This window comes from Diabrotica virgifera, chromosome 2, assembly GCF_917563875.1.
Source record: "Diabrotica virgifera virgifera chromosome 2, PGI_DIABVI_V3a".
In the NCBI taxonomy this organism is placed as follows: Eukaryota; Metazoa; Arthropoda; class Insecta; order Coleoptera; family Chrysomelidae; genus Diabrotica; species Diabrotica virgifera.
Window position 1 is genome coordinate 21,052,476 of NC_065444.1, and position 16,109 is coordinate 21,068,584.

Here is a 16,109-nt window from a genome sequence, read left to right on the forward strand (position 1 = left end):
AGATGTACTACGCGAAAAATGGCGACTCTGCACTTTTCAACTTCAAAGGCGGCATCGGGGAGTGTCCTTGCTGGTCTAGTTTATTATGCTGTGGCGTGACCAACGAGGAGGTACTACGCCGAATAGATAAGGAGAGAGAGGTAGGAATAACTGTAAAGAAAAAATAATAGCCATGTTAATTGCCAAAGTTTGGAACGGACAAGGCACACGAAGAAGAAGAAAACTAGAATCAATTGAAGTTTAAATACTAAACAAAGGAATTTATTGTAGTAAAAATTTGCTTGTTATTTCAAATGCTTCATATATTCAATAATCATATACACTTTCTTCTTAAGAAGGAGTAGGCTCAGTTCCACCTTCTGCTCCAGCATCATCCTCGACTTCTATATCATTATTCACTTTGTCGTTATCGTTAAATGACTTCAATTCAGGATCTAACATCTTCATATGGTTGATAATTCCTCTGACATTGGGAGGATTATTTCCAAATTGATCCCTGACGTTTTCTAAGTAACTTAAAGACCACCTTGAATAAAAAAGGTAAATAAGAGAATTATCTTAAAAGCTATATTAGGAAGATATTAGGGAGATTGTTACATAGAAATGTCATACCTATTGTTACTAGGTACTACTACATACCGGTTTATAACGTTCTCCGCCGTATTCCGAATTCCAATCTCCATTTCGTCCAGTTGTTCCATAGGTATTCTTATTTCATTCTTTCTATCAGCTCTGTCCATTCCTTCGCTCCAAATTGTTCTCGGTCTACCTCGCTTTCTCTTTTCTTATGGTTACAATTTTAGTATATCCTTTGGTATTCGTTGTTCATCAATTCTTTGTATATACGAACCAGATAAGTTTTGTTGATAAATCATCCGTGATTGTTAGTTTGATCCCCATTATTTCTCTAATGCGTTTATTGGTAACCCTTTCTCTTCTAGATCTTCCTGCTGCTGTTCTCCAAAAATCCAGTTCCGTTGCTCTCAACGTTGCCAGTGTTTATTCTTTCAGTCTCCATACCTCACTTCTGTATAGAGTGATACTTTTCACTATAGTCTCTTATATCCTCTTTTTATTTTTTTGCTGATGGATTGGTCCCATAAAATACTGAACTGTTGATTGATAAATATACAGAGATCCTCTGTATATTTATCAATCAATGATTTAACATTGCGATAGCCTTTCTACCTGCCGTATTTCTTTCTCTTATCGCTTTGTCTAATGTTCCATCGTGCGAAATATTGATACCTAGATATTTGTGGTTGCAGCAGTGTTTTATCGTAGTAATATAGTAATGTCGTAGTTTTTGTTCTCTTCCACCTATTGTTTCGTCATCAAATACCTTGACATCATAGTAGATAGAAAACTTTTTTGAATTCTACATACAGTTGAGTCCGCGAGTCTTTACCCGTGCGTCATTAATACCTGGCGAGATAAAACACATACTTTTTATCTAGCATCATTCTCTTCCACGCATGAAACTCATGACAAACCAGCTGCCGTTTGTTATTAAGTAAAAACACATGTTATTTTTATGAACCATCTAGACTCAGTGCATTGAAAAGAGATAGGTACAAAAAAAGATGATTCGGTATGTTTTCATATTTTAAGCACAATTTGTTTGACGTTTCTGCTTTGTTTACTTTTGTGGCTGTCAGTCAGTTGAATTTTTTGCTGTTTTTGTCGAATTTTTGCATTTTAAAGTTTCTTTATATTACACAAACAGTTGTTTTCACAACTAATTTTATATTGGGCTTTGAAATTTTAAGGTAAATAATTATATTTTGGCAATTAATATTTAAAACATACAAAGCAAACGTCATTCACACAGTAAAGAAATGATTGTGTTTAGATTTTTGTCAAAATGAATAAAATAACAAAAATAAAATATGTTATTGAATTCTTTTATAAATTGTTATTTATTTATTAATCAATAATAATAAAAGAATTTATTAAGCTACTTCAAATGTAGCTGTAATTCTGCACAAAAATTTTGAAGCAAAACTTACATTTGACATTATATATTTGATAACGTCAAATTTTATAATAAAACCCGTAGTCGCAACAGTAGCCACTTTCTGTCAATTGACCATTCCAAATCACGTGATATAATATGGCCGGCAGTGGGCAAAAATTTAATAATATAGGGTTTACATCAGTTTTTGTAAAGAATATCCTGTTTGGTTTTGTTTTTTATTGTTAATTGTGCACAGAAATTGTGATAGCAAATAAATATAAACTAGTTTATCGCCTACATAACTGAATTATCCCATAGTAGTTATTGACACAAACTGGTAACTAATATGGGATAATTCAGTTCTGTAGGCGATAAATCACTTCATATTTAATTTGTTATCACAATTTCGCAGATTTCCCTACACAATTAACATAAAAAAACAACCAAACAGGATTTTCTTTACAAATTAATGTAGATGTAAGGTTAGATTTTGCCCACGCCCGGCCATGTTTGACGTTTCATTGGAATGCCTAATTGTTGTTGCGTGAAATAGATTTCCGACTTATTTCGTATGCTTTAAATGATGACGCACGGGTAAAGACTCGCGGACTCAACTGTAAACAGAAAATCCTTTACAATATCCACATAAAATAAAGTCCTATTATTATTAAAATACCTTTGATGCTCCTTTGGAATTTCTGCATGTCCAGCTGCCAATAGCATGACCGTACTTAACGTTATTGCTAAAAGATCCATAGCATCTTGAGCTGGGTTTGGAGGTCGGGGAAATTCAAAAGAGTTATCGAACAGTACCCACGGGGACGATACCATCGCAGTAGTTACCCGATAATCTCTTGTAGTATATCCTGGACTGACTTTGAGACTAAAATATTAAACAAATTAATAATGACTCAGCCACTGTTGGTTTTCTAATAATTATCATCTCATATGGAAAAAATTATTAATTGGAGAACATGATTGTTTTACACCAGGGGTGGGCAAATACTTTTAAGCACGGGCCAAAATGAAGTTTTCAAAATGTCTCCCGGGCCAGAGTATATCGTGTATGTAAACTGTACACATGCGAATGATTTTGGTGGAGTTGTTTCCCTATCCAAGAAATTTTGACAAAAATACGAGGCGTGTTTTTTAAGTAAGTACCGTTTTGGAATTAGAAAAAGACCTGCAAAGATATGGCAATAATTTTATTTTTACATGAAAGCCTGTACCTTAATCTACTTTTCTACATAATTTCCGTGAATATTGAGGCACTTGTCATAACGGGGCACCAGTTTTTGAATACCCTCCTGATAAAATTCTGCCGCCTGACTTGTTAACCACTGCATCACAAATTCCGGTAATTCAAGTTCTCGGTCACAATGCGATACAAAACACTACGAGAATACTGAGGAAAGCAGTCGGACAATGATGAAATTGTAAAGCGTCTGTTTTCTCTCACCTTTTCGTCCACTTTCTGCACCAAATTTTCATTAACGACCGAAGGACGCCCACTCCGTTCTTCATCATGCACATTTGTGCGGCCATCTTTAAAAGTTCTCACCCATTTCCTTACCATTCCATCACTCATAATGTTTTGTCCGTAAACTTCAATGATCTCACGATGAATATCGATCGGTTTTACGCCTTTAGCACTAAGAAATCGTATAACAGCCCGTACTTCACAATCAGCGGGACTCACGATTGTTGGAGGCACCTTAAACACTGGAGTAAACAAGTATACAATGAAGAATCAGACTGTAATGGCGTCAGTGTGCGTAGACAAGAGATAGAGATGTAGGTAACCAGCGCTCATGCGCGGAACGCCGACCGTAGCGCTGCGGCGGCGGAATCGCAAAACGGTACTTACATAAAAAACATGCCTCGTACTATAAATATTGTTTATTTATATCTTACCGATACAAATTAATTTATATGGATACATATTATTAGGGCCTTCTTCCAGACCGTGTTGTAGGTTTTTTCTATCTCCATAATGGCCATTCCTATCTTCTGTTTCCTGGTGAACCGGATTTTTGTGACGCTGATAACTCTTGATAGTTGTAGTTCGCAGTTCCTTGCTTTTCTGAATCCAATGTTGCTCCTGTATGATTTTTCTTCTTTCCGCGTGTTTCATGAGTAGATGATCTTCTCCAATCTTTTTCCTAAGGACTCCAGTAGGGATATTGGCCTGTAGCTTTCTGGTTATTTTCCGTATTTCCTTGTTTTTAGTAGTGTAGTAGAGACTGTAGTAGAGTAGTGTAGTCTTTGCATTTTTCTCTTTGTTCTAAAATGTGCATTTTCTAGGCAAAATCTTAAAATGTCTTCGATAGTTCCTTGACTACTATGTTGGTGATCCATTCCTGGTGCTCTGGTTCCTTTTAATCCCCTTGCGATTTTAGTAACTTCTGTTGGATCAGGTTCTGATGTTTATCTACTAAAAATTGATTTCTTTTTGTTATCCTGTCGTATTCGTTGTTGACTTATTCGATGGTTTGTTGATCTGACATATTATGATTTTGCCTATTTGCTTCTGCCATTATTCTTGCGATTGTATCCACTTTTCCTTGTGTTTTGAAGTGTGTTCCTTCCCCGTCGATTATTTGGGACTCTGTTTTCCTCTTTTCTTGGCTCTCAGCATTTTCCAAACATTCCCATGGTTTTCTTCTGCTTTCCTGATGTTGTTGTGCGAATTGCTCTTGGTGAGAATGCTGAGTCTTATCCTTATTTCTTCAGAGATTTCGCCACCGTTTATTTTGTATATATTGTCCCCAAATTCTTCTCTTCTTGTTCTTTGGAATGCCCTTCTGGTCCTTTTCGTTTCCTTGATTAGTAGTTGTTTCAGTTCGTTCGGGATGATTAGTCCCCTGTTATTCGTCATTTCTCGGAGAAAAGTGCACTGTGCACGTTCAATTCTATGTAGTCAGCTGACCCCCGCTTTATGAAAGTATGTTGCAAACTTTAAAGTAGGGATATGGTTACGTCTGCGACTGTTCGAAATTACAATACCTTCCATTATTTATATATTTCATTATTTATATGAACACTACGCACACTAATATTGTTGATTTCAACAAAATAGCATAAAAGATATTTAAAAAAAAATTGCTTTCGGGATTTTTCAACGGGCCGGATAAAATAAGCAAAAGGGCCGAATGCGGTCCGCGGGCCGGCTTTTGCCTACCCCTGTTTTGCACTGTAGTGCTGTAGTTGTGTTAAGGAGAATAAAAATAGAAATTAATCCTACTGCAGATGTAAACAAAAAATAAGAGATTCTAAAAACCGGACTCATATCATTACCAATACACAGTCTTTAGCCTCAACAGCAGAACATAGGCCTTCATCAGTTGTTTACTCAAGTGCTACTTGGGAAGATTTCTTATCATTGACAGCACAGGCCAACCTCTACCACCATAAAGAAAGGTCATGTCCGATTTCCTTTATAGCACCGCCCTATTCTGATCACAATTGGCATTATGGCAGGGGAGCAAAGTATCCTAAATGTGCAGTCACTCGAGCGTTATGGGGACCTATTGGGTTGTGAAGAGTAGGTCTTAAACCCAAAAAAAGTTAAGTAAAGTTTTCCATTTTAGTGGGAACTTTCCATTTTTAATTTTTAATTTTCCATTGCCAACAATCGTTTTTTTAGATTATAGCGCCATCTATCCATAATTCGAAAAAATGTCTCGAATAAAAGTTACTTATTTTTACGTAAGGAATCCAAATCTATAATAAAAAATGGGGGCTCTTATTTAAGATTTTAAAGTAACCCCCACCCCACATCCGTGGGGGGTCGTGTTTGGTGCCATTCGATATATTTTTCAAAAATATTGAATAAGTGTATTTTTCAGTTTTTCGATATGATGTTCATTTCGCGAAATATCGCGGGATTCGTATTCAAAATTTTAAATTTACCCCCCACCCCTCTCCGTGGAAAATCGTGTTTGGTATCATTCGATAGATTTTTGAAAAATATTGAGCACGTATTTTTTAGTTTTTCGATCTGTCATTCATTTCGCGAAATATTCGCTTTTTTCTTGTGAAATTTTGGGACTCAACCATTTCCTTACGCCCCGCTCAAATCGTCAGATTTTTGAAATATACACTGTTTTGCATGTACTTAACTTACCTTATCTTAATCTGACGATTTCGAGTTTTTCTAGGGATAGATTTTTTTTCGGCCCCCTTAACGAACTCCCCTGCATTAAGAGCCAATATATAGTAGAGGTACATTTTCAGGGTACAAAGTTTCTCCCCATGTAATAATCTGACGCGCTCGAGTACCTAAAAAAATCCCCGCTTGGGCTCCCCTACCATAATAGGTCTGGATCCCGCGTATGAAAAAAAAGTTGATTAATAGCAAGCTAAAAATTTGTTAATAGCTTAAGGGTGTCTAGTCGGACAAACTTTGATATATGGGAACACTGGAACAGAGGAAGTTTTAATTGTGGAACAGGTTAAAAATTTGGAACGGTCAGACCACGAAAACGTCACATGTATTTTGTCCGACAGAACTTCCAATTGATTTGTTACCCTTTCATTAAACTCTCATGCAAAAATCAGACTGCTATTTATCACCTGTCATAATTCTTGTCATTTGACATATTCTACGTGTTCCACTCATTATAATTCCCATTTGGTGATAAATAACAGCCTGATTTTTGCATGAGAGTTTAATGAAAGGGTAACAAATCAATTGGAAGTTCTGTCGAACAAAATACATGTGAAGTTTTCGTGGTCTAACCGTTCCAAATTTTTAACCTGTTCCACAATTAAAGCTTCCTCTGTTCCAGTGTTCCAATATATCAAAGTTTGTCCGACTAGACACACTTAAGCTATTAGCAAATTTTCAGCTTGCTATTAATCAACTTTTTTCTCATACGCGGGATCCAGACCTATAAACTACGAGAGACTTTTCATTATTTATCAGCAGCGTACCATACCATGTGTAGAAAAGGGGTAACACATAAATTAATGCGAGCGATTCTATGCAGAAAAATCACTGATGTCATTAATATTATGCTATGAAACGGCTGTTTCCAAGTCATCATGACCAATAAGACTAATACCCAAATAAAACTGAACAATGGTCTTTGGCTCCATAGCAAGGAAAGGTGCTGGTCCCCTATTCTTTAGTCTTTATATAGTAGACTTACCCAAAATCAGATCAAAAAAGTTTCAGAAGACGACTGGGCACTTCATACGAGCCATGAATAATTGGAGGCTACTGAGCAAATATTAGCAAATCACTTGGTTACTCTCGGAAGACATTTCCTGCGCTGGAGATTGCAGTATCTTTCATTTACTTTCAGATATAAATATATTCAGGTACATACTTTCATTTAAACAACAGACGAGCCAATTACCAAAAAGACCCTAAATACCCAAAATCAGGGCCGCGTTTAGGTCAAATGACGCCCTAGGCAATTCTCTAGTAGCCGCCCTTCAAACATGTACCACTTTTGCGAAAAAAAATGCAAGCAATTTTTTTTTATTTAAATAAGAATGTTAGGTTCTTCAAGTAATGTTTGGAATTGTGTTAAAAATATTCTTTATTTTACATCAGGCGTCATATTACATATTACTATTATAAGTATGGTTGAGCGTTTTGACCTGTGCCCAATGCATGCGTTTCAATGCATGATACGTAGAAATTGCCTGTTTGAAGGCGCGGCTACTCGTTCGATTTTAAATGAGAGATGCATTGAAAATATTACACAAGCACTATGTGTTTATAGCTTTGTTTAACAATATAAAAATTAATTTTTAGCAATGCAAATAATTAAAACCGGTATAATTTGACATGAACTTTCAAATGCGGTAAGCAGAATTGCTATTTTATTTTTTAATCAAAAGTTATTCGGGTTCAAAAATTGCAATTTTTCGATATTTTCAAAAGTTCAACCGCGTTTATCTCGAAAACTTGCATTATGCACTATACGAAAAAACTTGTAACGGGACAAAATACATAAAAAAACTTGGGTAAGTCCATCTGAATAAAGTAGGCCGTTGTAGCTTTTTTTTTGGTAGTATCACTTTTCTACTTTCATTTGGCATACGCAGAATTGTCCTATCTTCATTATTTTCTGTCATTTGTTATTGCAAAACAAAGAAAGGTCTCTGGGATAAACAAATAGAATAAATTTTAAACTAATTAATGGATCTATCTCAAATTTTAAGGGGTTTGTTATGTACCCCAATACCCAACTTTGAGTGAAACACTACAGTTCTAAGTTAGTTTGAGTAAAAGTTATTAATAAATAACAATTTTTAGTTATTTTGCAGTTTACGTAGCAATAAATTAACTTTTTGACTTTCAGAAATCGTCATTTTGAAGGTTTTTCAATGTTCTAAAAAAATAAATTTTGTAATTTTATGTCAACTATTTAGCTTTTTAATTGAGTGCAAAAAATGGAAAAAAATCGCGTTGATTGCACTAATTGTTAATAATTAAAAACAGACGCGAACTCTAGGCAGGAAACATGTAGGTTTTCATCCTATAGGTCAACAGTCAACAATAACTAAAAAAGTAGTCAGCTAGCTCGATATTTCAGTGTCCCGAACATGGTCTAGTTCTTGCTTATTTCCCTGGAGTATATCTGTGCGACGACACGAACCTTATCTACTTGTAATAATACAGTTGGAAAATCCTAATTCTAACTCGATGTCCTACTGTAGACAAGTCAAATCTTTAGTTTCTGCAAAATGTGCAATATTGAAGTGTTCAATGGCCCACCGCCTTTGCCCAGCTGCCGGCGGTCTAATAATCACTAGATTTATGACTTATGAAGATAACAGACGGCTATGTTTGTTTTATTTTTGTTATGAATGCAGTTTGTTTTATTCTATTTAGAAATGAATGCCCACTTCTATTTCATTGATAGATGAACATACATACTTGTTATTCGATTTTAATTTTTAATTACAAATATCTTTTTGTACAGTATTTTTGCCGCCCTCTCACAAAATTTCCGCCCTAGGCAACTGCCTATATTGCCTAATGGATAAAGCAGCCCTGCCCAAAATACCTAGGCGTGACACTTGATAGAACGCTAAGATTTAAAGAGCATCTTACGAAGACGACTGCTAAACTTAAAACATAAAATAGTATTCTACGACAGTTATATTATGGTACCACATGGGGCTCCTCAGCGACTACACTTAGATCGACAGCACTGAGACTCATATCATGTTGCGGAGTACTGTTCACCAGTATGTCTCAACAACCCGCACACCAAACGTGTTGGAACAGGAATATAAAACCAGTAGATCTATTAATCCTGGAATTCTACTGAGAGTACTAACTTCAAAGGTAAAAAATAATGCTTACAATTCTGCTACAGGAAATCCACTTTTTGACCTTGATGATCTTCTCGATCTCATAGATCTATTAGATCCAACACTTCTTCTAGATATTAATGTTCCTTTGGATGTTCTAATCTCTCTTCCTGGGAAAGGTTCGGGAAGATCTATTTTTGCTATTCCTCCAGGCCTCGGAATAGCGAAGAATATTTCTGGATGACTTTCGTTTAAATATGCCATTTTTAATATAAAATAAAAATTAAACACTGGAGAATTTAACAAATATTATGATATCGTATTAAATATTTAAAATTTTAGTAGTTGTCATTTATTGACAATCAATAGATGAGCAAGCTTAACTACTTCTTTTTTATTTTAGTACTTAATAAAAATGATAACCTTTCATTTGCAGCCACGTAATAAGATTTTTGTCCGATTTAAATTTGGTTTATTTAATTGTCTTTTTAAAAGGGGGGTAATTGTCTCTATGCTATAACTTTTAAACAATAACCTCTCTGGTGCCACCCTTTTTTGTGTAATGTGGGCGGTTGTACGCTTCTTGGCCGAAAGTGTAAAATATCTGGATGGCCGGGTCAGTGCATTTGCTTTCATCTTCAATCCCAGATACTCTTTTTAGTAGTTCCTTCCATGCTAGTAAATGCCAGTAGTGCAGTGAGTAGTGAACAGTGTAGTGTCTGGACGCTTAGGAGACCGAGAGCCCGGAAGCTCTGAAAAAACATCGAAACTGCACTGAGGGGACATCGAAAGCTCGGCGCAGTGATAACTCTAATGAAACTGCAAAACCTTTATAAACTAGGTTCACACACTACTACATTCACCCCAGCTTTATTTTTCAACAAAGTCTTTAAGGTAAGCCGGAGCGTTTCTTTCCCTTGTAATAAAAATGTCTTTATTTTCTTCCCTCAAATCAGTTTCAATGCCACCCTCTTCCAGAACGTTAACAGGAGAAATATTTGAATTTTCCTCACATGTATCACTCAATCTAGGGCTTGGTGGATCCTTGATAAACTGTTCATTACAAATCTCAGACTCCGATCCAGTAACATTGTCACAGTCAAGTAGAGATGCATCTCCTCGTGGTGCAAGTTGTCTTAAAGCTACTGTTGTTTCTTTGCCATTTTCACGTCTAACAACAGCATAGTTCGGATTTGCTTCAATCATTTCCACTTCTTCAACAAGAGGATCATATTTGGAGTGCCTCACATTCTTTTTCATAAACACTTTTCCGGGGGTTATCAACCATGAAGGAAGTGCAATTCCATTTAAAGCTTTTCTAGAACGATGAAACATTCGCTCATGAGGGGTACTGTTTGTAGCTGTACACAAGAATTGAATGAAGAGCTATATCAACTACTTCTTCCCACTGTTCAGTTTTTAAATTTTTAGATTTTAAAGCAAGAGAAATAGTTTTCCATATAATTCCAATATATCTTTCTGTCTGACCATTGCCTTCAGGATTATACGATGTTGTTCGGCTTGTCGGTATTCCTTGTGAATGGAGAAACGTTTTTACTTCTTGAGACATAAATGCCCCTTGATCTGAATGGATGTAACTAGGCATTCCAAATAAAAAGAATAAGTTTGTAAGACACTTCACAACAGTTTTCGCAGAAACATCTGGACATGGATATACAAAGGGGAATCGAGAATATTCATCAACAATTGTTAGTATATATTTGTTATGAGATCTAGATGGAAGCGGTCCTTTAAAATCCAGAGACAATCTTTCAAAAGGCGAAGTTGCTTTAATTAATCTCCCTTGAGTTTTCAAAAAACTTGGTTTTATTTCTGCACAGATAGGACAGCGATTGGTCATTTCAAGAACTTCATTAATAGTATATGGTAAGTTACGTGTCTTTATCCAATGGACCATTCTGGTGATTCCTGGATGACACAAGGATTGATGTAGTTCAAATAGACTTGGTCGAGGATTTATTGAACAGCACACTCGTGAGAAAGTATCTGGCACTACATTCTCAACTCCTGGTCTGTACTGAATATCGAAACTGTAACATGATAGTTCAAGGCGCCATCTGATAATCTTCTCATTTTTTATCTTACTAGTGTGGCGCATATTGAACATAAAAGACACAGACTTTTGATCAGTTATAAGTCGAAAATGTTTACCTATCAAGAAATGTCTCCATTTTCTAAGAGCTTCCACTATTGCATAAGCCACTTTTTCCATTGATGAATGATTTCTTTCACTTTTTTGATAAAGTTCTTGAAAAGAAAGCAACAGGTCTTCCTCCTTGGCTAAGAGAAGTCATCAATATTGTAGTAACAGCTGAAGAAATAATTTCAGATTTAAGAATTTGAAAAGCTTCAGCTTCTTGTTCTGTTAAAGGAAAAGTACTGCATGTGACTAGTTTTTGTATCTTGTCTGAAAATTGTGGGACAAATTTGGAATAATGTGCAAACATTCCAACAGCTCTCTTTAGTGATTGTGAGTCGTTTGGCAAGGGTAACTTCTTTCAGGATCAGGTTTTAAGGTCTGATTATTTATTTGGTAACCCAAAAGTTTGATTGAATTTAGTATATAAGAACTTTTATTTTGATTTATTGTTAAATTGTATTTCTTCGCTACTTCCATAAATTTATTAAGATTTTCATTATGTTGTTATTGATTTAATCCACAAACAGTAATATCATCAAGGTAGGCATATATGTACTTCTTTTAAATTTTCGGATTTAATAATACCATCGATAACCATTTGAAAGCAAGCCACTCCGTTGGTTACCCCAAAAGGGATCGGGCAAAATTGATATAGTTGGCCGTTGGCTTCAAAAGCAGTATAAGCGTAGTTTCTCTTCTTTTTTGATTGGAATTTGATGGTACGCATTTTTAAGATCAATAGTACTGAAGACAGAATATCGTAATATTCAGAATATAAGTAATTAAATTTATTAATCGTTTGTGAATAATCTACCACCATTCGCTTTTTGTGAGTTTCACTTTTTGTAATAAGTACTTGTGTACGCCAAGGAGAGTTGCTTTCTTCTATGATTCCAGAGGAGACTTCCAATAGGAGATTCTTTATCTCGTCAGTTATGAATTTTCTATCTTCAGTTGAAAATTTTCTTGATTTAGTTGCTATTGGTTTGCACTCATTAGATAGATTGGAGAATAATTTGGGCGGCTATACAGGGTGTCCAGAAACTCTACCGACAAACGAAGACAGAAGATTCTTCTGATAATTCTAAGACAATTTAGCCCTATTCACTTAGTCCGAAAATGCTTCCTAAGGGAGCTAGAGGTCTTTGAAGATGGCGTCTTGTAATGAGTTTTTCTTAAATACCTCCAGAACGCTTCTATATAGAAAAACAAAAATTGGTACGTTTATTTATCTTCCAGAGATAAATCTATTCCATCCATTGCGAATTTTTAGTACCGATCATAGGCGTCCGTTTTGGGCAGGACAACGGTTATTTTATCGCAAACTTTTTTGTCTTTAATTCTTAAGCATTTTTGACACTGTATTATTAAATTGTGAGGTATTCTGGTGCTAAAAGGTACTCTTGTTTTAAGCCGGTAGGACACACCGTTTTCTAGAAAAATCGATTTGAAAATTTTTCGTTCTTTGAATTTCAAAAAAAAATTTCAAAAAAACCTATTTAGAAAGACGAAAACTGGTACATTTATTTATATTCAAGAGATGAATCGATTTCATTAATTGCGAATTTCTAGTACCGGTCATAGGCGTCCGTTTTGGGTAGGTCAACAGTTATTTTATAGCGTAACTTTTTGTCCTTAATTTTTAAGCATTTTTGACACTAGATTATTAAATTATGAGGTATTCGAGTACTAAAAGTTACTCTTGCTTTAAGTTAGTAAAATACATCGTCTTATTTTTGAAAATTATTTTCAATTTTTTTCAAATTCCAAAAACGAAAAACTTTCAAATCGATTTTTCTAGAAAATGGTGTGTCCTACTGACTTAAAGCAAGAGTACCTTTTAGTACAAAAATACCTCACAATTTAATAATCCAGTGTCAAAAAGACTTAAAAGTTAAAGACAAAACAGTTATGCGATAAAATAACCGTGACCCTACCCAAAACGGACGCCAATGACCGGTACTAGAAATTTACAATCAATAGAGTCGATTCATTTCTGGAAAGTAAATAAGCATACCAATTTTCATTTTTCTAAGTAGAAGCGTTATGGAGTTATTTAAGAAAAACTAATTACATGACGCCATCTTCAAAGAGCTCTAGCTCCCTTAGGAAGCATTTTCGGACCAGGTGAATTGGGTTAAATTATCTTAAAATTATCTAAACAATCTCCTGTCTTCGTTTGTCGGTAGAGTTTCTGGACACCCTGTATATTTAAGTATGCCAAACTACAGATGTTATCCACACGGTCAATAACTAAAGGCATTTTTGAGCCAGCAAAAGTGATTTCTAGAGAAGACTGTTGTTTAAGCAAGTCTTGACCTATTACTACATCAGCACATAAATCTTGAATTATTGATAATTTGACATTTTTATAGGAATGTCCGTTTATTTCTAAATTAACAAAGCAATGTCCTGAGATAGTCATTCTGTGCGCTGTTGAAGCCATTAGTATGCTTGCATGACTTCTAAATGTTTTCACTTTTATAGACAATGCATAATTCTTACTGATATATGACTCAGAACTACCTGTGTCTATTAAACATTCAACTGTATTTCCATTCACCTTTATTTTAGTAACACTTTTAGATAAGCATTGAGGGGCAGCAGCAAGATTTCTAACATTAGAACTAGATGTAGTAGTAGCTAAAGCAGCAGCTGACGCTAAATTGGACGTCTGAAGCCTACATACCTTCGAAAAATGTCCAACTTTAGAGCATTTCTTGCAAACTTTGTCTCTAGCAGGGCATAGGCTACGAGGATGTCTTTCAGTTGATCCACAAAAGTAACGTTGTTCTGAAGCTATTTCCTTATGGCATTTTTATAATGAACTATTTTAAATGGGAAATAAGCCACAATTTTACCAAAAAAATGAATTTATTAACGTTTCGACGCCCAAGTCGGGTGTCGTTAAGGAGCTGTATATTACACAACAACAAAACAAATTGGAGTTATTTTAGATATCAAGTAAATAATCAAATCAATTTAGACATCCCACTAAAGACCGATAAACAAATCGAACAAACAGTAGAACATTTTAACACAGTTTTACAGGAAGCAGCATGGAACTCAACACCATTACCTACAAATCGACATATGAACAAACACTGTTCCAATACAATACATGAAAAAATAATTGAGAAAAGAAAACTCAGAAAACAATGGCAATTATCAAGATCACCTCAAAGTAAAACAAACCTCAATAAAGCACAAAAAGACCTAAAAAAATTGATAATAGCAGAAAAAAATGCAAGCTTTGAGGAATACCTACAAAAACTAGATGCAACTCAAGCTACTGACTACTCGTTATGGAAGGCCACAAGGACTCTACGAAGGCAGAACTATACAGTCCCACCACTAAGAACACAAACAGGACAATGGGCGAGAAGTCCTCTAGAAAAGGCCGAAACATTTGCGACACACCTTAAAAAAGTCTTTACACCAAATGAGGGAAATTACTCACTACAAACTGAAGAAGAAATTATTTCGATACTCACAAAACCTTATCAACTAGAACTTCCTGAAAAAAGATTCACAAAAAATGAGGTAAAAAATATTATACAACACAACATCGATCCAAAAAAAGCTCCAGGATACGACCTGATTACAGGAAAAACTCTTCAGCAACTCCCAGAGAAAGGCTTCCAATTTCTGACACAGTTATTTAACTCTATAATGAGACTAGGTCATTTCCCATCACAGTGGAAACTAGCACAAATAACAATGATACTAAAGCCAGGAAAAGAACCAGAAAATGTACAGTCCTACCGTCCTATTAGTCTTCTTCCAGTGGTATCCAAAGTTTTTGAAAAGCTGACACTTACTAAGCTAATGCCTATAATAGAAAACAAAAAACTAATACCACCACACCAATTTGGGTTTATAAAACAACATTCAACAATACAACAGGTACATAGAATTGTAGAGAGAATCAACGAGGACTTTGAAAATAATAGGTACTGCTCGGCGGTATTTCTGGACGTAAGTCAGGCATTTGATAAAGTCTGGCATAAAGGCCTATTATGTAAACTAAAACAGAATTTACCTACAAATTACTATATACTCTTAAAGTCATATATCACCAACAGAAACTTCCAGGTAAAGTATGAGAATGAATACACAAACATACAACAAATTCTCGCTGGGGTGCCCCAAGGAAGTGTACTAGGACCTATATTATACCTTATATTCACTGCTGACTTACCGACAGATACACATATCACTACAGCCACATTTGCGGATGATACGGCAATACTATCATCGAACAAAAATCCCAAAATAGCCTCAGAAATCTTACAAAATAATCTAAATAAAATTCAACAATGGATGACAAAATGGAGAGTCAAAATTAATGAAAACAAATCGCTACACCTAACATTTACCACGCGTAGGGAAACATGTCCGGCAGTATACTTAAACGGTAAAGGAATCCCACAAGGGGATGAAGTCAAATATCTAGGTATGTACTTGGACAGAAGATTAAACTGGAGGAAGCATATATTTACTAAGCGAAAACAACTGGGTCATAAGTTAAGAACCATATATTGGCTGTTGGGCAAAAAATCAAAACTATCAACTGAAAATAAAATATTAATCTACAAATCCATCCTAAAACCAGTGTGGACTTATGGGATAGAATTATGGGGAACCGCCGCACATTCCAACATTGAAATCATACAAAGATTTCAGTCCAAAATATTGAGATCAATACTAGGAGTT

The 16,109-nt window shown here is 35.2% G+C and overlaps 1 protein-coding gene across 1 annotated transcript; it reads right to left on the reverse strand.

Moving 5' to 3' along the window:
- Positions 1-245: 245 nt before the first annotated feature.
- On the reverse strand, positions 246-9,590 carry LOC114326486 (uncharacterized). The gene is made up of 3 exons (XM_028274880.2): positions 9,285-9,590; positions 2,634-2,840; positions 246-526 (listed from the first exon to the last, which is right to left on the reverse strand). The coding sequence occupies exons 1-3, from the start codon at positions 9,494-9,496 to the stop codon at positions 331-333; spliced, it is 615 nt and encodes a 204-aa protein (XP_028130681.2). The 5' UTR covers positions 9,497-9,590; the 3' UTR covers positions 246-330.
- Between the last annotated feature and the right edge of the window lie 6,519 nt (positions 9,591-16,109).